Source organism: Salvelinus namaycush, chromosome 28, assembly GCF_016432855.1.
Source record: "Salvelinus namaycush isolate Seneca chromosome 28, SaNama_1.0, whole genome shotgun sequence".
Lineage (NCBI taxonomy): Eukaryota > Metazoa > Chordata > Actinopteri > Salmoniformes > Salmonidae > Salvelinus > Salvelinus namaycush.
Genome location: NC_052334.1, coordinates 26,362,467 through 26,390,013, shown reverse-complemented (window position 1 = coordinate 26,390,013; position 27,547 = coordinate 26,362,467). Strand labels below are relative to the sequence as shown.

General features: G+C 46.7%; 1 protein-coding gene across 1 annotated transcript in view; it reads left to right on the top strand.

The window, feature by feature from the left end:
* LOC120023298 (latent-transforming growth factor beta-binding protein 2-like) overlaps positions 1 to 27,547 on the top strand; it is a 76,511-nt gene that overhangs the window by 6,840 nt on the left and 42,124 nt on the right. Inside the window, exon 5 of the mRNA XM_038967328.1 lies at positions 11,816 to 11,890. Coding sequence (XP_038823256.1) covers positions 11,816 to 11,890 — 75 coding nt within the window. The remainder of the gene's footprint in view (positions 1 to 11,815; positions 11,891 to 27,547) is intronic.

Sequence of the window (27,547 nt, the reverse complement as noted above, 5' to 3'; positions counted from 1 at the left end):
AATCCTATCAGGAAGAGGCCTGGCTGCGGTAGATGTCAATAGCCTGTCACAGGGTGCTGTCATAGCCCATTCCCTGTGAAGTGTCTGTCTGCCGGAGCTCTAATCACAAGCAGACATCATCTCATCTCAGGTCCATTCATCATGGACGGACATCTATTTTTCTCTTCTCTCTGTGCCAGAATCTCTCTCTCTCTCTCTCTCTCTCTCTCTCTCTCTCTCTCTCTCTCTCTCTCTCTCTCTCTCTCTCTCTCTCTCTTTCTCTCTCTCTCTCTCTCTATCTCTGTCTTTCTCTCTGTCTTTCTCTCTCCCACACCAGCATCTCGTTTGACTCACAGATGTTTTCCTCTCCTCCGTCCTTTGAAGTGGGGAGAATCAGAACTATCCCTGCATTCTCTCATTGTGTAGTTGTTTTTGGGCAGCTTGGTCCCGGGTCACACGCAGAGTCGCTGGAGATGAGAGAATGAAAGACAAAAGAGGGAAAGATGAAGCCACATACTGTATGTCCCATGCTGATTGGTGCATACTTTGAAGGACTTTTTAGCGAATACTTGACATTCCTTTCCAGTCTTATGGTTCCCTGTATACAAATATGGCCAGAACCCGCTTTAGCTGGCTTCATTATACATTGTGTATGTAGTAACTTAAACAAGTGGACACGCACTAATGAAGAGTAATCATTTTGTCATCCCGTACATCTCTCTTGGACTGCTCCCAGCCAGGTCAGTTGATGGCTTGATGACAAGTATCTGGAAAGTAGTCATTTACCTCAATGAGAGAGGCTTGTGTCTCTCCTCTCCGAGCGTGTGATGCTGAGGTCATAATGTCCAGCTTGTTTTTGGGTGTGACTCATGCAACACCCGTCAGTTTATTACTGTTTGTAAAACATACAGGCCATTGAAAATAAGTGTCACAGCAACAGGAGCCTCTTAACAACATATTTTATAGACACTGAGAACTATGTCGCTTAGCTGTTTAAGGACCAGTGTCGAATGTGGTTCCATTCAGGAATGCTCCATCCAGACCTACTGTTTCCCGGAACCTTTTAATGTCTCCTCTGGTCAGCTCCAAGTGCCGGGATGTCTCTTTCTCTGTTGCCTATCTTGGCTTCAGTCCTGACTGTGATCTCCACACCATTCCCACGTTATTCTCCTATAGTTCTCCCTCTATCCAATGGGAGGGAATCAATGAACTCTCTGACTGATTCAGTGAAAGACATCAATCCAAGACACTGCCAGACTACTCTGTTGTTTTAGGCAGATAAAGTGTTATTATTGTTATATGGAGTGGAGGAAGCCGCAGTGCGGTGGGGAAACCAACGGGTGTGTGTTTTTGGGAGGGAGGGAAGTTGACGTAATGGAGGTAATGACAGTGACACTGTGGAAGCCCCAGCACCAGCCCCGTTCAGCGCTGTAGGATCGAATGCACTGTAAACCCACATGCTGCAAATTTCAGTGAGTAATGAACTCCAGATAAAATAAGACCATGGTCCATCTCTCCTCTCTCTCTCTGGTTCATATGTTCATCTCTCCTCTCTCTCTGGTTCATATGTCCATCCCTCCTCTCTCTCTCTGGTTCATATGTCCATCTCTCCTCTCTCTCTCTGGTTCATATGTCCATCTCTCCTCTCTCTCTCTGGTTCATATGTCCATCTCTCCTCTCTCTCTCTGGTTCATATGTCCATCTCTCCTCTCTCTCTCTGGTTCATATGTTCATCTCTCCTCTCTCTCTGGTTCATATGTCCATCCCTCCTCTCTCTCTCTGGTTCATATGTCCATCTCTCCTCTCTCTCTCTGGTTCATATGTCCATCCCTCCTCTCTCTCTCTGGTTCATATGTCCATCTCTCCTCTCTCTCTCTGGTTCATATGTCCATCCCTCCTCTCTCTCTCTGGTTCATATGTCCATCTCTCCTCTCTCTCTCTGGTTCATATGTCCATCCCTCCTCTCTCTCTCTGGTTCATATGTCCATCTCTCCTCTCTCTCTCTGGTTCATATGTCCATCCCTCCTCTCTCTCTCTGGTTCATATGTCCATCTCTCCTCTCTCTCTCTGGTTCATATGTCCATCCCTCCTCTCTCTGTCTGGTTCATATGTCCATCTCTCCTCTCTCTCTCTGGTTCATATGTCCATCCCTCCTCTCTCTCTCTGGTTCATATGTTCATCTCTCCTCTCTCTCTGGTTCATATGTCCATCCCTCCTCTCTCTCTCTGGTTCATATGTCCATCTCTCCTCTCTCTCTCTGGTTCATATGTCCATCCCTCCTCTCTCTCTCTGGTTCATATGTCCATCTCTCCTCTCTCTCTCTGGTTCATATGTCCATCCCTCCTCTCTCTCTCTGGTTCATATGTCCATCTCTCCTCTCTCTCTGGTTCATATGTCCATCTCTCCTCTCTCTCTGGTTCATATGTCCATCTCTCCTCTCTCTCTCTGGTTCATATGTCCATCTCTCCTCTCTCTCTCTGGTTCATATGTCCATCTCTCCTGGTTCATATGTCCATCTCTCCTCTCTCTCTCTGGTTCATATGTCCATCTCTCCTCTCTCTCTCTGGTTCATATGTCCATCTCTCCTCTCTCTCTCTGGTTCATATGTCCATCTCTCCTCTCTCTCTCTGGTTCATATGTCCATCTCTCCTCTCTCTCTCTGGTTCATATGTCCATCTCTCCTCTCTCTCTCTGGTTCATATGTCCATCCCTCCTCTCTCTCTCTGGTTCATATGTCCATCTCTCCTCTCTCTCTGGTTCATATGTCCATCCCTCCTCTCTCTCTCTGGTTCATATGTCCATCTCTCCTCTCTCTCTCTGGTTCATATGTCCATCTCTCCTCTCTCTCTCTGGTTCATATGTCCATCTCTCCTCTCTCTCTCTGGTTCATATGTCCATCCATCCTCTCTCTCTCTGGTTCATATGTCCATCTCTCCTCTCTCCCTGGTTCATATGTCCATCCCTCCTCTTTCTCTCTGGTTCATATGTCCATCTCTCCTCTCTCTCTGGTTCATATGTCCATCTCTCCTCTCTCTCTGGTTCATATGTCCATCTCTCCTCTCTCTCTCTGGTTCATATGTCCATCCCTCCTCTCTCTCTCTGGTTCATATGTCCATCTCTCCTCTCTCTCTCTGGTTCATATGTCCATCTCTCCTCTCTCTCTCTGGTTCATATGTCCATCCCTCCTCTCTCTCTCTGGTTCATATGTCCATCCCTCCTCTCTCTCTCTGGTTCATATGTCCATCCCTCCTCTCTCTCTCTGGTTCATATGTCCATCTCTCCTCTCTCTCTGGTTCATATGTCCATCCCTCCTCTCTCTCTCTGGTTCATATGTCCATCCCTCCTCTCTCTCTCTGGTTCATATGTCCATCTCTCCTCTCTCTCTGGTTCATATGTCCATCCCTCCTCTCTCTCTCTGGTTCATATGTCCATCTCTCCTCTCTCTCTCTGGTTCATATGTCCATCTCTCCTCTCTCTCTCTGGTTCATATGTCCATCTCTCCTCTCTCTCTGGTTCATATGTCCATCTCTCCTCTCTCTCTCTGGTTCATATGTCCATCTCTCCTCTCTCTCTGGTTCATATGTCCATCTCTCCTCTCTCTCTCTGGTTCATATGTCCATCTCTCCTCTCTCTCTCTGGTTCATATGTCCATCTCTCCTCTCTCTCTCTGGTTCATATGTCCATCTCTCCTCTCTCTCTCTGGTTCATATGTCCATCTCTCCTCTCTCTCTCTGGTTCATATGTCCATCTCTCCTCTCTCTCTCTGGTTCATATGTCCATCTCTCCTCTCTCTCTCTGGTTCATATGTCCATCTCTCCTCTCTCTCTGGTTCATATGTCCATCTCTCCTCTCTCTCTGGTTCATATGTCCATCCCTCCTCTCTCTCTCTGGTTCATATGTCCATCCCTCCTCTCTCTCTCTGGTTCATATGTCCATCTCTCCTCTCTCTCTCTGGTTCATATGTCCATCTCTCCTCTCTCTCTCTGGTTCATATGTCCATCTCTCCTCTCTCTCTGGTTCATATGTCCATCTCTCATCTCTCTCTCTGGTTCATATGTCCATCTCTCCTCTCTCTCTCTGGTTCATATGTCCATCTCTCCTCTCTCTCTCTGTTCTTTTGGAACTTCTGTGAGTGTAATGTTTACTGTTAATTTTTTAGGTTTATTTCACTTTTGTATATTATCTACTTCACTTGCTTTGGCAATGTTAACATATGTTTCCCATGCCAATAAAGCCCCTTGAATTGAATTGAGAGAAAACAGCGCCAGAACTTATTTAAATTTCAGGCTTATGGCTGAAATGTTGAAGTGTGTCCTCTGACAGGAGAGGAGATGGAAGCAATTAGAGCTGCTTGTCCCCCTAGACTGCAAGATGACACCTGATTGGATGAGGCAAGGCCAATGTGGGGTATGGAGTTGATTGACAGCTAATTTGCTTTCAAAGTACAGTATATTGGGAAACGTACCCAATAAAGTGAATACAGCTCTTTGTAGATACAGTAGATCAGAACAATGATAGGTAGATCAGTGTCATTCAGACTGTTTGTTAGGGTTTTCTGCATTGAGGATCACTTTAAGTGAAAGGTTCATGTGAAAACTGATCTGAGGTACTTTAGAAGAGGCCACAAGCTCTGCCCTGAGTGTGAACCTATGACCTGGTGCGAGAGTGGCATGGCTGTTTCTGACTTTATATGGAGTAGCTGGCCACCCATAGTAATTTTATTTCTAAGTGGCCATCAGTACCAGTGTGTTCCATAGCTTATTCAATTCCATAAAGCATGGCTCCGGTCGTCTCCCTATCTGTCATTCCAGGAAGTCTTCCCTCCAAGTGACTCTCCCACTCCGGGATGCTTCCCAGGGACCAGGAACAGAGGTCCCCGGGGCCAACATAAATCACAGACCCACCCACAGGAGCCCTGGCCTCTGGCCCTGGAGCCACTACCTCCCCAGGCCACCGAGGTCACAGCATGATGTCACAGCATGATGATGTCAGCCCTCTGCCCCTCCTTCCTCAACCCCGACCACACCAGCAGGCCTGCCCCATACTGAGGGAGAAACCTCTCTCTGACTCTACTATCTCTCTCTCATAGGAATGTTATTCCTGAGCATCAGATTAATCAAATAAGATGAGAAGGAGGAGGAGAAGGCCCTGTTCCAAATCACCCTACATGAGATCATCCCTTCCAGTCCCATGGAGAACTATTGAATCTGCCCATTTAGGACCAAAGCATGTGCCTAGTACTTTTTATTAGCAGTGATCAAACATTGAACACTTGTTAATGACCAACATCCAAACCCAGGGATGGGGCGACTTGTTCAGAACAACACAGACTGAGCTGAACATGTGCTGTAGTCCGTGCCAAGGTTTCAGGCTGCTCTCTCTCTCTGTGCCGCTGCAGCCTCTCTCTCATGGTGATTAGACAGAGACGTTGCCATCCTTTGGCAGGTTCTGATTCGTTCTGTGTTGATTTAGCTTAATGCCGGGTACAAACAGTGTGATGGAATCTATTAGCTAGACAGCAGTGTGGCTAATGAGGGCTGACTGCGAGCAGGAATAAATCCCAATGCAGACATACAGTATCTATCTGGCCCAGAGAGGACTGCTTGTCCAAGGCACCATGCCAGTGAGTTGGAGGCAAATGGAAATGAAATCTCTGTTGCATGGCTGGATATGATACATGTGTAGCCTGTTCATCATGGGGTATGGACTATACCATGTCATCTCTTGGCCTCGCCCCCAGTGGTAAATATTTCATGTCAAGTGGCGGCAGTGGGAGATTATGGGAGAATGTGTGTCTATTTAAATGGGAGGTCACAGCCACACCGCTGTGGGCGTCGTGAAGAAGGGAGGACAGAACCAAATTAAAAACTGTCAAACTACAAACAGATGCAAAAAGCATCAAATGATGTTAAAAACTGAGACAAATATAATGTTTTTGAAGAAGGATTAAGTCAAGTCGAACATGAGGGAGAAGCACTTTGTGACATCTCATGATGTGAAAAGGGCTTTATAAATACAGTTGATTTCATTTGATGAAATAAATGCCTTGATCGGACCAGCTGCATTGTCTTTATACAATGTCTGTCAAAACATGGTAATTGTCTGTGCCTATGAACACACAGCTGGGAATGTCATTTACCCAATATCAAACTCCAAGCTGCTATACTGGAGCTTTTTAAGAAAGCAAATGTTAGCTTTGCATGAGTGTGTGGTGTCTGAGGCTGATCTCATCATGGGGATGTTGATGTTAGGTCCATGTGGCTGTCTCGTCTCATCTGATGCCCCAGCGCTTGACTGGCTGGCAGCTGGGGCTTATTTACAGGGCTCGTGATATGGGCCGTGCCAGAATGGCAAACTTGGCTTGTGCCAATGAGACGTTCTGCTTTGAAAGCAAATGACTTCCCCTTAGCTGTTTTCTGTAATCAGTCGTTGGCCTGGAGGCCAGAGGGACATGGGTTCTTTCTCATCTTCATCTCAAAGGGAATGAAACAGCTCCTTGTGATTAAAGGGTTGTGTTGGGTTTACCCCTCCATGGCACCAGTTTGTCCCATGGCCGTCTGTTCTCAGTAAGCAAGTCGCTTAAAGGGTTTTAAAGGTTCTTGGCACTCATGTCTGTTGTGTTCCTACAGAATGGCTAACTTTGGAATGGATAGAGATTACTGTCTCCCCTCCTCCTGTGACTCACATCCATTACCCCTCTCTGGTCTACTACTTCTTCTCAGGTTCTCCAGCTAGGCTCCTGGATAAGCCTGGGGGTAGGGGGTGACTCAGGGCAGACTCCATGGAGGAGCAGTATATTGGGGTTGAGGCAGTACAGTACATTGTGGGTTCAGTACCGTGCTCTCAGCCTGTGATGGATGTGCCTGCCACTCGTACGTCTAAGTAGGCGAATAAAAGCCTCCCTCAGGCCAGGTGGTCCACATAATGATTGCACTAAATTACCAATTAAAGATTTCTGTCAAGCAGAACCCATTTGACTAGACTCGCTCCTTTCCCTTCAAACTCCTTCCCTCTCACTCTTTTCTTACCTTCACTCCCCTTTTGCCTATCCTCCTCTCTCATTCCCTCTGTAAACACCCACATCTCAAAAGGCCTATTTTGAAGGTCGTGCTAAGTTAGCTTTGACTCCTGTTTTAGAGTAGGCTCTCAAAAGAAAGTGATGCCACCTATTAAGACATTTTATATGAGGCTTCAACTGTTTACAAGCAAATATTGCTGGATGGTTGCAAATAAAATGCGTGACACAATTTAGAGATGACTGGTGAAGTACAACAAATCAGTCAAGGGTGACAAAGTCTTTTGGTAAAGTGCAATGAATGAATGGAGGGGTAACAAGTGAGGCCAACAGTCTGTGTCCCTGTACTTCCTCTTTGTAAAGCACAATGAATATGGGCCAGTCTGGTCTCTCTGTCCCAGCATCCATGTAACCAAGGGGAACACTAATGATGCAGCGAGGTCACTCTTGCGTTTCACTGCATTGGGATCTGTGACAATGAACATTGTCTGGGTCAGCATGACGGCATGTCAAATCCATTCCACAGTGGCATTCTACCCACAGTAGGTTACAAAACATCCTGAACTAGCATATATCCTAGATACATAGCTTACAGTACATTTCACTCTTTCAGTTTGTTGTCCATTGCACTGGCCTATAACTCGTTTTCCCTTGTAAGGTGGTTAGGCAAAACTTCTGGTCTTATTTATGCAGTATCTTGTTTGTTTGCCATTGTCTTTAGCAGTGGGTTGACCATACAGATGATGTCCTGTCAGCCAGCTCAGGTACCTGTGGGTGAAGTTACTTCAGACAGACCTGCTCTTCTCTGTGTGTCCCCTATTCTCTTTGTGCTAATAAGATTTATAGAGTGGCCTGCGCCCTGCCAGGCATCCCTTGGCATGTGCCCCTGCAGTCAATCAGGGCAGACTGATCCTGTTCTCATGGGGGTTCGTACCCGCCTCGCCCACCGCCCTGTCACAACAGCTCATTACCCAGAGGCCTCTCTGGGGATTCCAGGGGTGCAGGGCGGGACCGGAACAGCCGCTTCGCTTTGACACGATTATCCCCGACCCTGACCCTGCAGGGGAGCTCCCGTCTGGTCTGATCCACTTCTGATCAACTGTGTGAACCTGAAGATACTGCAGCCTTACTGCCTCCTTCAGTGATCACTGAGTCACGTCATGACCAGCAGTATGAACTCATACTGTTAGACTCTCACAACCACTCAGAACACAGATGGGATAACACCATAAATAAGACGGATTGATGGCACATTCCAGGTAGACTACAAGATCTCCCCCTATTCTTTCTCCTCCCTGCGATATTGATAGCCTGTTGATGAACTGAGGTTCACCGATACCACAAACGGAGAGAACTTTGGCAGCTGGATATGGAATCAGAATTCCACCAATTTTATTCCAATTAACAGCTTGTCGCCTGTGTAGGAAGGAAAAGGAAAATAAATGGCGGGGGGTTCCCAAACAAACAGAGGAGAAGGAAGGCTGACTGCAGGGTCAGCTTTACATCAGTACTACACTGATGTAAGGGCAGATGTGCTGCTGTGGCTGAGGGGATGCCGGACCTGTTTGCACTGCCCTGGTGTCTAGATTGATGTATGAGAGGGGCTCTTATCAGGTCCTGTTGACCCACCATCTACTTACCTGCCAGACGGCCTGCGACACCACTGTCTGCCAGGTGGCCTGCGACACCACTGTCTGTCACTCCCAGGCCTTCAGATCAACACCCTGCAATCTGCTGCAGCGTTGCCTGAAGATAAACTTCCCCTCAGGGCCCACTCGGCCAGGGGAAGAGCCTGGAGGGAAGGGAACATGTTTTCATTGGTACTGGTGGCAAAATTCCTGCTGTGCTCCAAATGACGTTGTAGATACTGTGTAAGAGCAAAGATATTGATGGTACTTATGGAGCTCACATGTAGTGTGCCATACTGTGTGCATGTTGCAAGCTATGAATGAGCGTGTGTGTGCATACACTACCGGTCAAAGGTTTTACAACACCTACTCATTCAAGGGGTTTTCTTTATTTTTACAATTTTCTACATTGTAGAATAATAGTGAAGACATCAAAACTTTGAAAAAACACATGGAATCATGCAGTAACCAAAAAAGAGTTAAACAAATCAAAATATATTTTATATTTGAGATTCTTCAAATAGCCACCCTTTGCCTTGATGACAGCTTTGCACACTCTTGGTATTCTCTCAACCAGCTTCACCTGGAATGCTTTTCCAACGGTCTTGAAGGAGTTCCCACATATGCTGAGCACTTGTTGGCTGCTTTTCCTTCACTCTGTGGTCCAGCATTCTCTCAACCAGCTTCATGGGGTAGTCACCTGGAATCCATTTCAATTAACGGTGTGCCTTCTTAAAAGTTAATTTGTGGAATTTGTTTCCTTCTTAATGCGTTTGAGCCAATCAGTTGTGTTGTGACAATTTGGGGGGGTATACATAAGATAGTCCTATTTGGTAAAATGCCAAGTCCATGTTATGGCAAGAACAGCTCAAATAAGCAAAGAGAAACGACAGTTCATCATTACTTTAAGACATGAAGGTTAGTCAATACGGAACATTTCCAGAACTTTGAAGGTTTCTTCAAGTGCAGTCGCAAAAAACATCAAGCGCCTTGATGAAACTGGCTCTCATGAGGACCGCCACAGGAATGGAAGACCCAGAGTTACCTCTGCTGCAGAGGATAAGTTCATTGGAGTTACCAGCCTCAGAAATTTCAGCTCAAATATATGCTTCCCAGAGTTCAAGTAAGAGACATGTCAACTTAAACTGTTCAAAGGAAACTGTGTGAATCAGGCCTTCATGGTCGAATTGCTGCAAAGAAACCACTACTAAAGGACACCAGTAAGAAGAAGAGACTTGCTTGGGCCAAGAAACACGAGCAATGGACATTAGACTGGTGGAAATTTGTCCATTGGTCCAAATTGGAGATTATTGGTTCCAACCGCCGTGTCTTTGTGAGACGCGGTGTGGGTGAAGGATGATCTCCGCATGTCTGTGATTTATTTAGAATTCAAGGCACACTTAACCAGCATGGCTACCACAGCATTCCACAGCGATACGCCATCACATCAAGTTTGGGCTTAGTGGGACTATCATTTGTTCTTCAACAGGATAATGACCCATCACACCTCCAGGCTGTGTAAGGGCTATTTTACCAAGAAGGACTGATGGAGTGCTGCATGAGATAACCTGGCCTCCACAATCCCCTGACCTCAACCAAATTGAGATGATTGGGATGAGTTGGACCACAGAGTGAAGGAAAAGCAGCCAACAAGTGCTCAGCATATGTGGAACCTCCTTCAAGACTGTTGGAAAAGCATTCCAGGTGAAGCTGGTTGAGAGAATGCCAAGAGTGTGCAAAGCTGTCATCAAGGCAAAGTGTGGCTATTTGAAGAATCTCAAATATAAAATATATTTTGATTTGTTTAACACTTTTTTGGTTACTATATGATTCCATATATGTTATTTTATAGTTTTGATGTCTTCACTATTATTGTACAATGTAGAAAATAGTAAAAATAAAGAAAAACCCTTGAATGAGTAGGTGTTGTAAAACTTTTGACCGGTAGTGTATATGCTGAAAATTAGATCAAATGTACATATGAGATATCAACATTATTTTGAAGGCTTGTCAATTGTGTGGTGCCGCTCACAATCTGATGAACTAGAAAAGCTAAGAATGTTCTGGAAGTCACATGAAAAACATTTTCTGCTCTTCCGCTGGATGTAAAGGGAGTGAATACACCACTGTCCCATCATGTTGAAATGAAAAATCCACCCTAGCCAGACACTACTAAATCATGAGGAGGACCGTTCTCGTTTCAACATGTGTCTGATGATATTCTAGGAGACTTCGTCTGCGTCTCCTCTTTCACCTTTCCATAACTGTGAAATCTGTGACTAATCACTTTGATCCTGTCCAGCAATCGGCTCTGATTACCCCCTACCTTCCCCACAAGTGAAGACTCAGTCCTGGCCATCTGATATTGAGAATAGCCTCCTTCCCCGGTCCCAACAACTAATTGAGCATGCCCTGCCCTGACTGGGTGCCGAATGAATAATGACATCATGTTTTCAGGCCTCTGTCAGCAAGTGTATGGCCACGCTGGGGGCATGAACGGACACAGAGCGTTATTTACAACACCGCTTCTGTGAACCTTTAAAGTACCTCGCTGAAGGACATGCTACATGAGGAGATTGTTATTGTTATAGTAGAACAAGCAAAAAAAAAAGCGCAGCATCCTGGTAAGAACCCCAGTAAACCTTGCATTCATCATCATTACTGGCGTGTACACATGAAGCATTAGTCTGGTGTTTAAGTGGATTTTCGCCGTGGTTGGTGACACAGGTCATGGCTGTGGCATGTGTTTTCTCGAAACAATTTATGATATACATGCTCTCTTTCACTGTGTATGTGTCCCCAGGGGTGTGGAGCTCTGGGTAATATGATTATAAATGACGTGTGGTGTTGATGATTGTGCGTGATGGCAGTGCTGTCGTATAACTGTGGTTAATGGGGATTCGTTTACATGGCAGCATTGTGGTGTCCCGCAGGGCCCAGCTGTGGGTCCCCGTCTCATTTCTCCCCCTGCCAAGCTCAGCACATCTGTAATTTATATGCTCCCATGCTACACATGAACCATCTCCCTCCCTCCCTCCCTCCCTCCCTCCCTCCCTCCCTCCCTCCCTCCCTCCCTCCCTCTGTGTCTTATGGATGCAATGTTGTTTTAAAGTAGACAAGCAGAGTGTGATAATTTCTCTTTCTCTAATCAGTGCTCTCACTCATCACCTTCTTTCTTTTCCTTTTCCCGCAGCGTATGCAGTGATTGCGAACGGGCAAGTGGAATGCCCCAAGGGTTACAAAAGGATGAACATGACTCATTGTCAAGGTAAGGGGAAGGAAATATGTCTTGTTGTTTGATTGTGTTTAGTAATACCAATAGTGCCTGAAGAACTGACATTGAATGTTTTCTCATAGATTGTATTCTAACATAGTTGTACCATGTCTGCACTGAATTCAAATGACCCAAGTCAACCCCCACACATGCATTGTGTTGCAGCTACACTCCACCACATCCTATTCTCAAAACGTTATGTCTGTATTGTGATAAGAACAGTTTTACAGTGACTGCCCATACATGACCATGCTTAACAAACCCCCAGGGCCTGTATAAAAGTATTCCTGTCTATATGTCTAGCCCACTGGGAACAGGGTCATGGGTACAACAAGCTGTGGCCTGGGTCAGAGTTCAGCTGCCCCAATATGCCCCAGGAGGGAGTGTTTTTTAAAATTGCTCTGTGGAGGTCTGTATGGAGCTATATAGCCAAAGCCTTTTGTTAAACTTCTGTTACAGTTTGTTCTCAACACTCCCACTCAATCTGTCAGCGGGGGATAGACGGTGTGACTTCCAGCTCACCCATCCATCTGTGTGTGAAAACAAGCTGTGTCCGTCCGTCCCTGAATGTGTTGCATGCCTCCCTCCTCACCGCCTTTTAGTGGGCCCTGTCAGCCTGCTGACTGCTATAGAAGAGATATCCTCCCAGAACGTACATCCACTGGATACTGTAGATACTGTAGACCAGTGTTTCCCAACTCCTTTCCTCCAGTTCCCCCAACAGTACATATTTTGTTGTGGCACCGGACAACCACACCTGATTTTACTTGTCAACTAATCATCAAGCCCTTGACAAGTTGAATCAGGTGTTTTTGTCCGGGGCTACAGCAAACAAATTGTACTGTTGGGGGAACTGGAGGACCGGAGTTGGGAAACACTGCTGTAGACAACCACAAAGAGGGAGAGAATCACATATAAGATGGTGTTAAATCATATTGGAATTCAAAGATCAATAGGTCTATTTTGGCCTGAAGAGATATGCATTACCTCATACATCAGTGATTTCTGGATGTTTCTCGTGCTATTCTCCAAATATAGTTTCTGTCAGTGCTAAGGACTATCAGTTAGATTTATGACCAGCTCTTCCACTCCCAACTTCCAAAGACTTGATTTATGTTTTTTTAATCTGGATGACATTGCATACTTAATCTTATGGAGTGTACCATCATAAACAGATCATTTTAGATGTTACAATGGTTTGAAATGCACATCACAGACAAAAGAATACACACAATGTAAAACAAGAAGATTCGTTTTATTTTATTAGATTGGTCATCATCAACAGTAAATTTCAACAAGTTTTCTGAGTTGCATGGCAAATACTGTAGTAGAGTGTATTGTGGATACTATGGGTGTTTCTTATTTGTGGTGATGCAGTTATTAATATGCTAAATTATTTTGCATTCCTCGCATTTATATAAAAAAAGCGGTGGACAAAGACACTTTTTATGCTGTCCAAAAGGGTGTCAAGAGTTGCCAGTAAAGTAATTTATCTGACTTTAATTCAGCTGGCTTTTTCTGATCACTTCAAGATGTTCTCCCCTCGCAGTCCCTCATTTTTGGAGGCTGAAAAACCAAACTGACAGATATTCACAATATTTACTGGCCAGCTTCAAAGTCTTGTTCCAATTCAGCTGGAGCTCCATTCCCCAAAATTATTTTATTTTACCCCTCAGAACAACTGCCAAGGAGGCAAAAAGCTGATTTTTCAGTGATTCTGTCATTATTATCAAACGGGTGTCCTCCTTGCCAAAGCGTGACTCCTCGCCTTGAGCTTCTTGCTCCGTATTTCAGAGGAGGAAAAGTATTGTGTCTTATCCTGTGTCTGAGCACAGACGTGATTCACCCTGCTCTTTCTTTCTACCCCTGCTGCTGGGCTCGGTGGCGTACAGTGGGCATCGCGTCACAGATAAGATGTCCCCTCAGAAACACAAGCTGTTTTGTGACCTCCGGACAGGCCCTTATCTTTCAAACACTCCAGAGAAACTGGGTCAGCTGGAGTCACCATGAATATATATAGGGCTGCTTATGTAGTGGAACATCTATGGCTTCACTGCCATAAACTTAGTATGTGCTGTTTCTGTTGTGAGTGGGGGCTTAAGTCTCTATAGACAGCAGGTCATATTGTTAGTTAGCCTATATCGGGATGTTATTGTGAACGGATCAGCTTGTCGAAGCACCCTAACACAGGCGGGAGGTATAAAATGAACAGACCAGAGGCAGTGCTTGTGGTTCCTTTTGTATTGTTTACTAAACAGGTCTTCTTTCACCTGACAAAAATAACTCCCGTACAGGGAACGTCCAACTCTGAAACAACTGCGTAACAAAAGAAATAAATATAAACTAAGCCATTGACCAAAAGGCCGTGGCCAAAAAAGGAAAACAAAACAACAAACGGCTACTCCTTTCTTTAGACTATCGTCTAGACATAATACACTGCTCAAAAAAATAAAGGGAACACTTAAACAACACAATGTAACTCCAAGTCAATCACACTTCTGTGAAATCAAACTGTCCACTTAGGAAGCAACACTGATTGACAATAAATTTCACATGCTGTTGTGCAAATGGAATAGACAACAGGTGGAAATTATAGGCAATTAGTAAGACACCCCCAAAAAAGGAATGGTTCTGCAGGTGGTGACCACACACCACTTCTCAGTTCCTATGCTTCCTGGCTGATGTTTTGGTCACTTTTGAATGCTGGCGGTGCTTTCACTCTAGTGGTAGCATGAGACGGAGTCTACAACCCACACAAGTGGCTCAGGTAGTGCAGCTCATCCAGGATGGCACATCAATGCGAGCTGTGGCAAGAATGTTTGCTGTGTCTGTCAGCGTAGTGTCCAGAGCATGGAGGCGCTACCAGGAGACAGGCCAGTACATCAGGAGACGTGGAGGAGGCTGTAGGAGGGCAACAACCCAGCAGCAGGACCGCTACCTCCGCCTTTGTGCAAGGAGGAGCACTGCCAGAGCCCTGCAAAATGACCTCCAACAGGCCACAAATGTGCATGTGTCTGCTCAAACGGTCAGAAACAGACTCCATGAGGGTGGTATGAGGGCCCGACGTCCACAGGTGGGGGTTGTGCTTACAGCCCAACACCGTGCAGGACGTTTGGCATTTGCCAGAGAACACCAAGATTGGCAAATTCGCCACTGGCGCCCTGTGCTCTTCACAGATGAAAGCAGGTTCACACTGAGCACATGAGCACATGTGACAGACGTGACAGAGTCTGGAGACGCCGTGGAGAACGTTCTGCTGCCTGCAACATCCTCCAGCATGACCGGTTTGGCGGTGGGTCAGTCATGGTGTGGGGTGGCATTTCTTTGGGGGGCCGCACAGCCCTCCATGTGCTCGCCAGAGGTAGCCTGACTGCCATTAGGTACCGAGATGAGATCCTCAGACCCCTTGTGAGACCATATGCTGGTGCGGTTGGCCCTGGGTTCCTTCTAATGCAAGACAATGCTAGACCTCATGTGGCTGGAGTGTGTCAGCAGTTCCTGCAAGAGGAAGGCATTGATGCTATGGACTGGCCCGCCCGCTCCCCAGACCTGAATCCAATTGAGCACATCTGGGACATCATGTCTCGCTCCATCCACCAACGCCACGTTGCACCACAGACTGTACAGGAGTTGGCGGATGCTTTAGTCCAGGTCTGGGAGGAGATCCCTCAGGAGACCATCCGCCACCTCATCAGGAGCATGCCCAGGCGTTGTAGGGAGGTCATACAGGCACGTGGAGGCCACACACACTACTGAGCCTCATTTTGACTTGTTTTAAGGACATTACATCAAAGTTGGATCAGCCTGTAGTGTGGTTTTCCACTTTAATTTTGAGTGTGACTCCAAATCCAGACCTCCATGGGTTGATACATTTGATTTCCATTGATAAGTTTTGTGTGATTTTGTTGTCAGCACATTCAACTATGTAAAGAAAAAAGTATTTAATAAGAATATTTCATTCATTCAGATCTAGGATGTGTTATTTTAGTGTTCCCTTTATTTTTTTGAGCAGTGTAGTTACAGGAGGAACACTCCTCTCTACCTATAGCCTGTCTTGGTTAACAGAGAGTCAAGGTGCCCCAGACACTTTCTCTGAGGTAGGAAAAACCGATGTCCTCGCAGGTCCCCGTCTCTACTCCCAATCCTCCCCCAGCTCCTCTCCTGGCACACCTATATAGAGGAAGACACAAAGCAATTAGTGGGCCCAGCTAATTGGCTTTACTAATTGGCTTTACTAATACTAATTGGCTTTACACTGAGTACCTGTCCCCTGAGGATGGTGCTATCGTGTCATCTTCCTCCGGCTGGTCACTGAACTCTCACATTATGGATTGAGATTTGACAGGTGTTCCAGCTAAGGACCGGTCAAGGTCTTACATGTATCTGAGAAGATTTGAAAAAGGAACACTTATTCTTTCCAAATCCTCAAATGGATGGGTTTTTTGCTTCTTGACTTATGTTTAGTGTCTGATTCAAAACATTTAAACACCTCAGTCTTCACAGAGGACCCGCCAGTCCCCACTCCAATAGTACTAGATATTTCCTTTACAATGACAGTAAATAATTATCCTGGTTGTTTATGTGAATCCTCTACAAGCTTATTTTGGCCCTGCCGTCAAAAAGTGAGAAATGACGAGTCGGGTGAGTTTAGGGCCGGGCAGGTTGTCAGTTTAAGCGCAGTCAGGGGACTCTTTAGGTGGAGTCATCATTCCGTGTCATTACTACAATAACAATGGCGTCATGAGAAACCTGTCGGAGTGCTCTGATAGACGTCTATGTGTGTTCCATCTGTGCGTATATAATAACAGAGAATGTCTCTTGTAGAATGAGTGAGCGACCAACCATAGGTGTTGAGATTAGTGCAGGTCATGACAGGCTGTCAGTTCCAATCCCTTACCCCCGACCAGACTGTACCACTAACACTAATCTGGAGTCAACCTGACCCTGGATTACAGACCCCATGTGATGAAGGAAGGCTGAGCCTAACGTTAAACTTCAGCCTTCAGCTCTACATCCCTATAGTCCCTGTCGCCTCCACAAGCAGTGTTGTTGTCTCTCTGAGTGGGAGCTAGCAGAGTTCCATTTCCCCAAGAGATATGGTTTGGTCAGAGCTCATAGTGTATAACCCCATGACATGAGTTGTCCATTGCGTCTTCTTTATGTGCCCCATGGCTCACCCAAACAGGAAACAATGTCCGCCCATTTGCTTACACTTGAGTCGGCCTGTTTACATCATTACTAACAGAGGGGCTTGGGGATAAGTCATGGGGGAGTCAGCTATTTATGACCTTAAACTTGTTCCCCTTTTAATCCCCCATACCACCAACACACATGCACGCACACAGACACACGCACACACAGACACACACACATGCACATATATATATATATATATATATATATATATACACACACACACACACACACACACACACACACACACACACACACACACAGTGCATTCGGAAAGTATTCAGACCCCTTGACTTTTTCCACAGTTTGTTACGTTACAGCATTATTCTAAAATTGATTAAATCATTTTTTCCCTTCGTCAATCTACAGACAATACCCCATAATGACAAAGCAAAATCAGGTTTTTATACATTTTTGCTAATTTGTAAAGGATTTAAAACTAAAATATCACATGTACATAAGTATTCAGATTCTTTACTCAGTACTTTGTTGAAGGACCTTTGGCAGCAATTACAGCCTCGAGTCTTCTTGGGTATGACGCTACAAGCTTGGCACACCTGTATTTGGGGAGTTTCTCCCCTTATTCTCTGCAGATCCTCTTAAGCTCTGTCAGGTTGGACGGGGAGCATCGCTGCACAGCTATTTTCAGGTCTCTCCAGAGATGTTCGATCGGGTTCAAGTCCGGGCTCTGGCTGGGCCACTCAAAGACATTCAGAGACTTGTCCCGAAGCCACTCCTGCGTTGTCTTGGCTGTGTGCTTAGGGTCGTTGTCCTGGTGGAAGGTGAACCTTGGCATTCAGGCCGAAGAGTTCAATCTTGGTTTCATCAGACAAGAGAATCTTGTTTCTCATGGTCTGAGAGTCTTTAGGTGTTTTTTGGCAAACCAAGCGGGCTGTCATGTGCCTTTTACTGAGGAGTAGCTTCCGTTCTACCATAAAGCCCTGATTGGTGGAGTGCTGCAGAGATGATTGTCCTTCTGGAAGATTCTCCCATCTCCACAGAGGAACTCTGGAGCCATGTCAGAGTGACCATCGGATTCTTTGTCACCTCCCTGACCAAGGCCCTTCTCCCTCGATTGCTCAGTTTTGCTCTGACATGCACTGTCAACTGTGGAACCTTATATAGACCGGTGTGTGCCTTTCCAAATCATGTCCAATCAATTGAATTTACCACATGTTGACTCCAAGTTGTAGGAACATCTCAAGGATGATCAATGGAAACAGGATGCACCTGACCTCAATTTCAAGTCTCATAGCAAAGTGTCTGAATACTTATGTAAATATGTTTTTTCTGTTTTTTATTTTTAATAATTTTTTAATCCATACAAATTTGTAAAAACCTGTTTTCACTTTGTCATTATGGGGTATTGTATGTAGATTGATGAGGGACATTTTTTATTTAATACATTTTAGAATAAGGCTGTAATGTAACAAAATGCGGAAAAGGTCAAGGGTTCTGAATACTTTCCAAATGCACTGTATATATACAGTACGCTGAGTGTATAAAACATTAGGAGCACCTTCCTAATATTGAGTTGCACCCCCTTTTGCCCTCAGAACCGCCTCAATTCATTGGGGCTTGGATTCTACAAGGTGTCGAAAGCATTCCACAGGGATGCTGGCCCATGTTGACTCCAATGCTTCCCACAGTCGTGTCAAGTTTTACTTTGGGTGGTGGACCCGTTCTTGAGAGACACAAGAAACTGTTGAGCATGAAAAAACAGCAACGTTTGCAGTTCTTGACAAATTCAAACCGTTGTGCCTGGCACCTACTTCCATACCCCATTCAAAGGCACTTTAATATTTGTTCTTGCCCATTCACCCTCTGAATGGCACACATACACAATCCATGTCTCAATTGTCTCAATGCTTAAAAATCCTTATTTAACCTGTCTCCTCCCCTTCATCTACACTGATTGAAGTGGATTTAACAAGTGACATCAATAAGGGATCATGGCTTTCACCTGGATTCACCTGGTCAGTCTATGTCATGGAAAGAGCAGGTGTCCTTAATGTTTTGTACACTCAGTGTATATGCAGTGAGCTCCAAAGGGCATAAATATCATACCCCCCCAAAATGCTAATCTCCCCTGTTATTTTAATGGTGAGAGGTTAGCATGCCTTGGGGACATGATATTTGTGCGTCTGTAACTTTCTCACTCATCCTTATTCATGATTCATTCTGGATGATCCATAATCATGCTAGCATCCACATTCATGTAGAAGTGTTTAGAAACATATTATATTCTTATTTGCTATAAAAGTGACCAAATAAAAACACAATACATTATTTACCATTCATTTCTATTGGTCACAAAATAATCTGAAACACAACCAAAACAAACAACAAATGCATCCAACAAGTTTGTAGAGTTACGAGCTTGATGTAATCATTGCGTGCTAGAAATATGAGGTAAACGTTTGACTACTTTAATACACTTATAAGTGAATTTGTCCCAATAATTTTGGTCCCCTAAAATGTACAAAAAGTGCTGTAATTTCTAAACGGATTAAAATACCCTAAAATTAAAGTTGACAGCCTGCACATTAACCTCATAGTTACTGCATCATTTCAAATCCAAAGTGCTGGAGAACAGCACCAAAACAACAAAAAATGTGTCACTGTCTCAATTATTTTGGAGCTGACTGTATATACAGTATATACAGTGGGGCAAAAAAGTATTTAGTCAGCCACCAATTGTGCAAGTTCTCCCACTTAAAAAGATGAGAGAGGCCTGTAACTTTCATCATAGGTACACTTCAACTATGACAGACAAAATGAGGAAAAAAAATCCAGAAAATCACATTGTAGGATTTTTAATGAATTTATTTGCAAATTATGGTGGAAAATAAGTATTTGGTCAATAACAAAAGTTTATCTCAATACTTTGTTATATACCCTTTGTTGGCAATGACAGAGGTCAAACGTTTTCTGTAAGTCTTCACAAGGTTTTCATACACTGTTGCTGGTATTTTGGCCCATTCCTCCATGCAGATATCCTCTAGAGCAGTGCTGTTTTGGGGCTGTTGCTGGGCAACACGGACTTTCAACTCCCTCCAAAGATTTTCTATGGGGTTGAGATCTGGAGACTGGCTAGGCCACTCCAGGACCTTGAAATGCTTCTTACGAAGCCACTCCTTCGTTGCCCGGGCGGTGTGTTTGGGATCATTGTCATGCTGAAAGACCCAGCCACGTTTCATCTTCAATGCCCTTGCTGATGGAAGGAGGTTTTCACTCAAAATCTCACGATACATGGCCCCATTCATTCTTTCCTTTACACGGATCAGTCGTCCTGGTCCCTTTGCAGAAAAACAGCCCCAAAGCATGATGTTTCCACCCCCATGCTTCACAGTAGGTATGGTGTTCTTTGGATGCAACTCAGCATTCTTTGTCCTCCAAACACGACGAGTTGAGTTTTTACCAAAAAGTTATATTTTGGTTTCATCTGACCATATGACATTCTCCCAATCTTCTTCTGGATCATCCAAATGCTCTCTAGCAAACTTCAGACGGGCCTGGACATGTACTGTCTTAAGCAGGGGGACACGTCTGGCACTGCAGGATTTGAGTCCCTGGCGGCGTAGTGTGTTACTGATGGTAGGCTTTGTTACTTTGGTCCCAGCTCTCTGCAGGTCATTCACTAGGTCCCCCCGTGTGGTTCTGGAATTTTTGCTCACCGTTCTTGTGATCATTTTGACCCCACGGGGTGAGATCTTGCGTGGAGCCACAGATCGAGGCAGATTATCAGTGGTCTTGTATGTCTTCCATTTCCTAATAATTGCTCCCACAGTTGATTTCTTCAAACCAAGCTGCTTACCTAGTGCAGATTCAGTCTTCCCAGCCTGGTGCAGGTCTACAATTTTGTTTCTGGTGTCCTTTGACAGCTCTTTGGTCTTGGCCATAGTGGAGTTTGGAGTGTGACTGTTTGAGGTTGTGGACAGGTGTCTTTTATACTGATAACAAGTTCAAACAGGTGCCATTAATACAGGTAACAAGTGGAGGACAGAGGAGCCTCTTAAAGGTCTGTGAGAGCCAGAAATCTTGCTTGTTTGTAGGTGACCAAATACTTATTTTCCACCATAATTTGCAAATAAATTCATAAAAATCCTACAATGTGATTTTCTGGATTTTTTTTTCTCATTTTGTCTGTCATAGTTGAAGTGTACCTATGATGAAAATTACAGGCCTCTCTCATCTTTTTAAGTGGGAGAACTTGCACAATTGGTGGCTGACTAAATACTTTTTTGCCCCACTGTATAGAGAGAGAGAGGCCTGTACTCACATGATAGTTTGTTTTGCCTCCCATCACTCCCCAGACCCTGCCTGTTCCCTTATAAGCTCACTATTTCCACCGGCTACCACACCAGCAAAACAAGAGCAGATTCATTATTATTGGGAAAATCTGCCATGGCAGCTTGTCAGGTTCCAGTCGTCACGGCAATGGGAAAAGGCCTAATGATTTACTCTTTGTTTAACTCTGTGAAAAAACAAACCCTGCATGGTCCCAATGTGGTGGCATGACTAAGAGGCTGAGGCATGTGGTGCTCTTCTCCTGCCTCCTGCCTGGGCCACTAGCTAACTCCTCTGGCTGGCTGGGTGACTCAGGAGCACAGCTCTCTGCTGTTGAATGGACACATAAACAAACGCCACTCACCATCCCGCTATCTTTCCTCCTTTCCGCACATGGTTGAGGGGGAAAAACACTCTCTGCCTCTAGTATATTTCCTAACGTGAGCTTATAGGATGCATTGACCTTGGTCACAGTGTGGGAAATAAACTGTAGGAACAGGGATGCTAATCTAAGACATACCCATCTCTGCTCCGTTTCCAACTACCCTGGTCTTTCAGGAAAATAACCATCTCTGCTCCGTTTCCAACTACCCTGGTCTTTCAGGAAAATAACCATCTCTGCTCTGTTTCCAACTACCCTGGTCTTTCAGGAAAATAACCATCTCTGCTCTGTTTCCAACTACCCTGGTCTTTCAGGAAAATAACCATCTCTGCTCCGTTTCCAACTACCCTGGTCTTTCAGGAAAATAACCATCTCTCCTCTGTTTCCAACTACCCTGGTCTTTCAGGAAAATAACCATCTCTGCTCCGTTTCCAACTACCCTGGTCTTTCAGGAAAATAACCATCTCTGCTCTGTTTGCAACTACCCTGGTCTTTCAGGAAAATAACCATCTCTGCTCCGTTTCCAACTACCCTGGTCTTTCAGGAAAATAACCATCTCTGCTCTGTTTCCAACTACCCTGGTCTTTCAGGAAAATAACCATCTCTGCTCTGTTTCCAACTACCCTGGTCTTTCAGGAAAATAACCATCTCTGCTCCGTTTCCAACTACCCTGGTCTTTCAGGAAAATAACCATCTCTGCTCTGTTTCCAACTACCCTGGTCTTTCAGGAAAATAACCATCTCTGCTCTGTTTCCAACTACCCTGGTCTTTCAGGAAAATAACCATCTCTGCTCTGTTTCCAACTACCCTGGTCTTTCAGGAAAATAACCATCTCTGCTCTGTTTCCAACTACCCTGGTCTTTCAGGAAAATAACCATCTCTGCTCCGTTTCCAACTACCCTGGTCTTTCAGGAAAATAACCATCTCTGCTCCGTTTCCAACTACCCTGGTCTTTCAGGAAAATAACCATCTCTGCTCTGTTTCCAACTACCCTGGTCTTTCAGGAAAATAACCATCTCTGCTCTGTTTCCAACTACCCTGGTCTTTCAGGAAAATAACCATCTCTGCTCTGTTTCCAACTACCCTGGTCTTTCAGGAAAATAACCATCTCTGCTCTGTTTCCAACTACCCTGGTCTTTCAGGAAAATAACCATCTCTGCTCCGTTTCCAACTACCCTGGTCTTTCAGGAAAATAACCATCTCTGCTCTGTTTCCAACTACCCTGGTCTTTCAGGAAAATAACCATCTCTGCTCCGTTTCCAACTACCCTGGTCTTTCAGGAAAATAACCATCTCTGCTCCGTTTCCAACTACCCTGGTCTTTCAGGAAAATAACCATCTCTGCTCCGTTTCCAACTACCCTGGTCTTTCAGGAAAATAACCATCTCTGCTCCGTTTCCAACTAACCTGGTCTTTCAGGAAAATAACCATCTCTGCTCCGTTTCCAACTAACCTGGTCTTTCAGGAAAATAACCATCTCTGCTCCGTTTCCAACTACCCTGGTCTTTCAGGAAAATAACCATCTCTGCTCCGTTTCCAACTACCCTGGTCTTTCAGGAAAATAACCATCTGCTCCGTTTCCAACTACCCTGGTCTTTCAGGAAAATAACCATCTCTGCTCCGTTTCCAACTACCCTGGTCTTTCAGGAAAATAACCATCTCTGCTCCGTTTCCAACTACCCTGGTCTTTCAGGAAAATAACCATCTCTGCTGTCACGTTCCTGACCTGTTTTCTGTTGTTTTGTATGTGTTTAGTTGGTCAGGGCGTGAGTTGGGGTGGGTAGTCTATGTTATGTGTTTTCTATGTTGGGTTAATGTGTTGCCTGGTATGGTTCTCAATTAGAGGCAGGTGTTTGACGTTTCCTCTGATTGAGAACCATATTAAGGTAGGTTGTTCTCACTGTTTGTTTGTGGGTGATTGTTCCTGTGTCTGTGTATACCACATGGGACTGTTTCGTTTGTTCGTTCGTTTTAGGTAGTCTGTTCCTGTTCGTGCGTTCTTCGTCTATATGTAAGTTTGTTTGTTTCAGGTCTGTTGCCTTCGTTTATTGTTTTGTAGTTTGTTCTAGTGTTCATTAGTGTTTCGTCTTTCATTTAATAAATCAGTATGTATTCATCACCCGCTGCGCCTTGGTCCGTTCATTCACCACAAGACGAACGTTACAGAATCACCCAACAAACCCGGATCAAGCAGCGGGTTAACGGGCAGCAGCGACAGCAGCAGTGGGTCAAGGAGGAATGGACATGGGAGGAGATTCTGGACGGAGAAGGACCCTGGGCAGAGCCAGAGGAGTGTCGCCGCCCCAAAGCGGAGCTGGAGGCATCTAAAGCGGAGAGGCGGCATTATGAGGCGCTAGCAAGGCAGAGCGGCTGGAAGCCCGAGAGGCTCACCCAAAAATTTCTTGGGGGGGGGGGGGGGGGGGGGGGGGCTAAAGGGGAGTGTGGCGAAGTCAGGTAGGAGACCTGCGCCAACTTCCCGGGCTTACCGTGGAGAGCGAGAGTACGGGCAGACACCGTGTTACGCAGTAGAGCGCATGGTGTCTCCTGTACGTGTTCATAGCCCGGTGCGGGTTATTCCACCTCCCCGCACTAGCCGGGCTAGATTGAGCATTGAGCCAAGTGCCATGAAGCCGGCTCTACATATCTGGCCTCCAGTACGTCTCCTCGGGCCGGTGTACATGGCACCAGCCTTACGCATGGTGTCCCCGGTTCGCCAACACAGCCCAGTGCGGGTTATTCCACCTCCCCGCACTGGACGGGCTACGGGGAGCATTCAACCAGGTAAGGTTGGGCAGGCTCAGTGCTCAAGGGAGCCAGTACGCCTGCACGGTCCGGTATATCCGGCGCCACCTTCCCGCCCCAGCTCAGTACCACCAGTGCCTACACCACGCACCAGGCTTCCAGTGCGTCTCCAGAGCCCTGTTCCTCCTCCACGCACTCTCCCTGTGGTGCGTGTCTCCAGCTCAGTGCCTCCAGTTCCGGCACCACGCATCAAGCCTCCTGTGCGTCTCCAGAGCCCTGTACGCACTGTTCCTTCTCCCCGCACTCGCCCTGAGGTGCGTGCCCTCAGCCCGGTACCACCAGTGCCGGTACCACGCACCAGGCCTATAGTGCGCCTCGAGAGTCCAGTGTGCCCTGTTCCTGCTCCCCGCACTAGCCTTGAGGTGCGTGTCTCCAGTCCGGTACCACCAGTTCCGGCACCACGCACCAGGCCTGCTGTGCGCCTCAGCAGGTCGGAGTCGGCCGTCTGCCCAACGCCGCCTGCACTGCTCGTCTGCCCAACGCCGCCTGCACTGCTCGTCTGCCCAACGCCGTCTGAGCCATCCGTCTGCCCAGCGCCGTCTGAGCCATCCGTCTGCCCAGCGCCGTCTGAGCCATCCGTCTGCCCAGCGCCGTCTGAGCCATCCGTCTGCCCAGCGCCGTCTGAGCCATCCGTCTGCCCAGCGCCGTCTGAGCCATCCGTCTGCCCAGCGCCGTCTGAGCCATCCGTCTGCCCAGCGCCATCTGAGCCATCCATCTGCCCAGCGCCATCTGAGCCATCCATCTGCCACGAGCCATTAGAGCCGCCCGTCTGTCCCGAGCCATTAGAGCCGTCCGTCAGTCAGGAGCCGCTAGAGCCGTCCGTCAGTCAGGAGCCGCCAGAGCCGCCAGCCAGTCAGGAGCCGCCAGAGCCGCCAGCCAGTCAGGAGCCGCCAGAGCCGCCAGCCAGTCAGGAGCCGCCAGAGCCGCCAGCCAGTCAGGAGCTGCCAGAGCCGCCAGCCAGTCAGGAGCTGCCAGAGCCGCCAGCCAGTCAGGAGCTGCCAGAGCCGCCAGCCAGTCAGGAGCTGCCAGAGCTGCCCTACAGTCATGAGCTGCCCTACAGTCATGAGCTGCCCTCCAGTCATGAGCTGCCCTCCAGTCATGAGCTGCCCTCCAGTCATGAGCTGCCCTCCAGTCATGAGCTGCCCTCCAGTCATGAGCTGTCCTCCAGTCATGAGCTGCCCTCCAGTCATGAGCTGCCCCACAGTCATGAGCTGCCCCACAGTCATGAGCTGCCCTCCAGTCATGAGCTGCCCTCCAGTCATGAGCTGCCCTCCAGTCATGAGCTGCCCTCCAGTCATGAGCTGCCTTCCAGTCATGAGCTGCCCCACAGTCATGAGCTGCCCCACAGTCATGAGCTGCCACTCAGTCCGGAGCTGCCACCCAGTCCGGAGCTGCCACCCAGTCCGGAGCTGCCACCCAGTCCGGAGCTGCCACTCAGTCCGGAGCTGCCACTCAGTCCGGAGCTGCCACCCAGTCCGGAGCTGCCACTCAGTCCGGAGCTGCCACTCAGTCCGGAGCTGCCACTCAGTCCGGAGCTGCCCTACAGTCCGGAGCTGCCCTACAGTCCGGAGCTGCCCTACAGTCCGGAGCTGCCCTACAGTCCGGAGCTGCCCTACAGTCTGGAGCTGCCCTACAGTCCGGAGCTGCCACTCAGTCCGGAGCTGCCACTCAGTCCGGAGCTGCCAGTAGTCCAGAGTTGTCCCTCTGTCCTAAGCTATCTCTTTGTCCGGAGCGATCTCTCTGTCCTGAGCTACCTCTCTGTCCTGAGCTACCTCTCTGTCCTGAGCTACCTCTGTGTCCTGAGCTACCTCTGTGTCCTGAGTTACCTCTGTGTCCTGAGCTACCTCTGTGTCCTGAGCTACCTCTGTGTCCTGAGCTACCTCTCTGTCCTGAGTTGTCTCCTCTATTTAGGAGGGGCGTTGGTGAAGGTTCCTGGACCATGGTCGGGGGCGAGGGTCGCCACTCAAGGGACGCTAAGGAGGGGGACAAAGACAGTGGTGGAGTGGTGTCCTCGTCCACCGCCGGAGCCGCCAACGCGGACAGATGCCCACCCAGACCCTCCCCTTGAGTTTTAGGGGTGCGCCCGGAGTTCGCACCTTGAGGGGGGGGGGTTCTGTCACGTTCCTGACCTGTTTTCTGTTGTTTTGTATGTGTTTAGTTGGTCAGGGCGTGAGTTGGGGTGGGTAGTCTATGTTATGTGTTTTCTATGTTGGGTTAATGTGTTGCCTGGTATGGTTCTCAATTAGAGGCAGGTGTTTGACGTTTCCTCTGATTGAGAACCATATTAAGGTAGGTTGTTCTCACTGTTTGTTTGTGGGTGATTGTTCCTGTGTCTGTGTATACCACATGGGACTGTTTCGTTTGTTCGTTCGTTTTAGGTAGTCTGTTCCTGTTCGTGCGTTCTTCGTCTATATGTAAGTTTGTTTGTTTCAGGTCTGTTGCCTTCGTTTATTGTTTTGTAGTTTGTTCTAGTGTTCATTAGTGTTTCGTCTTTCATTTAATAAATCAGTATGTATTCATCACCCGCTGCGCCTTGGTCCGTTCATTCACCACAAGACGAACGTTACATCTGCTCTGTTTCCAACTACCCTGGTCTTTCAGGAAAATAACCATCTCTGCTCCGTTTCCAACTACCCTGGTCTTTCAGGAAAATACCCATCTCTGCTCCGTTTCCAACTACCCTGGTCTTTCAGGAAAATAACCATCTCTGCTCCGTTTCCAACAACCCTGGTCTTTCAGGAAAATAACCATCTCTGCTCCGTTTCCAACTACCCTGGTCTTTCAGGAAAATAACCATCTCTGCTCCGTTTCCAACTACCCTGGTCTTTCAGGAAAATAACCATCTCTGCTCCGTTTCCAACTACCCTGGTCTTTCAGGAAAATAACCATCTCTGCTCCGTTTCCAACTAACCTGGTCTTTCAGGAAAATAACCATCTCTTTATCTCTCTCTCTGTTTTATAAAAAAAGATTTGACAAGATACCAA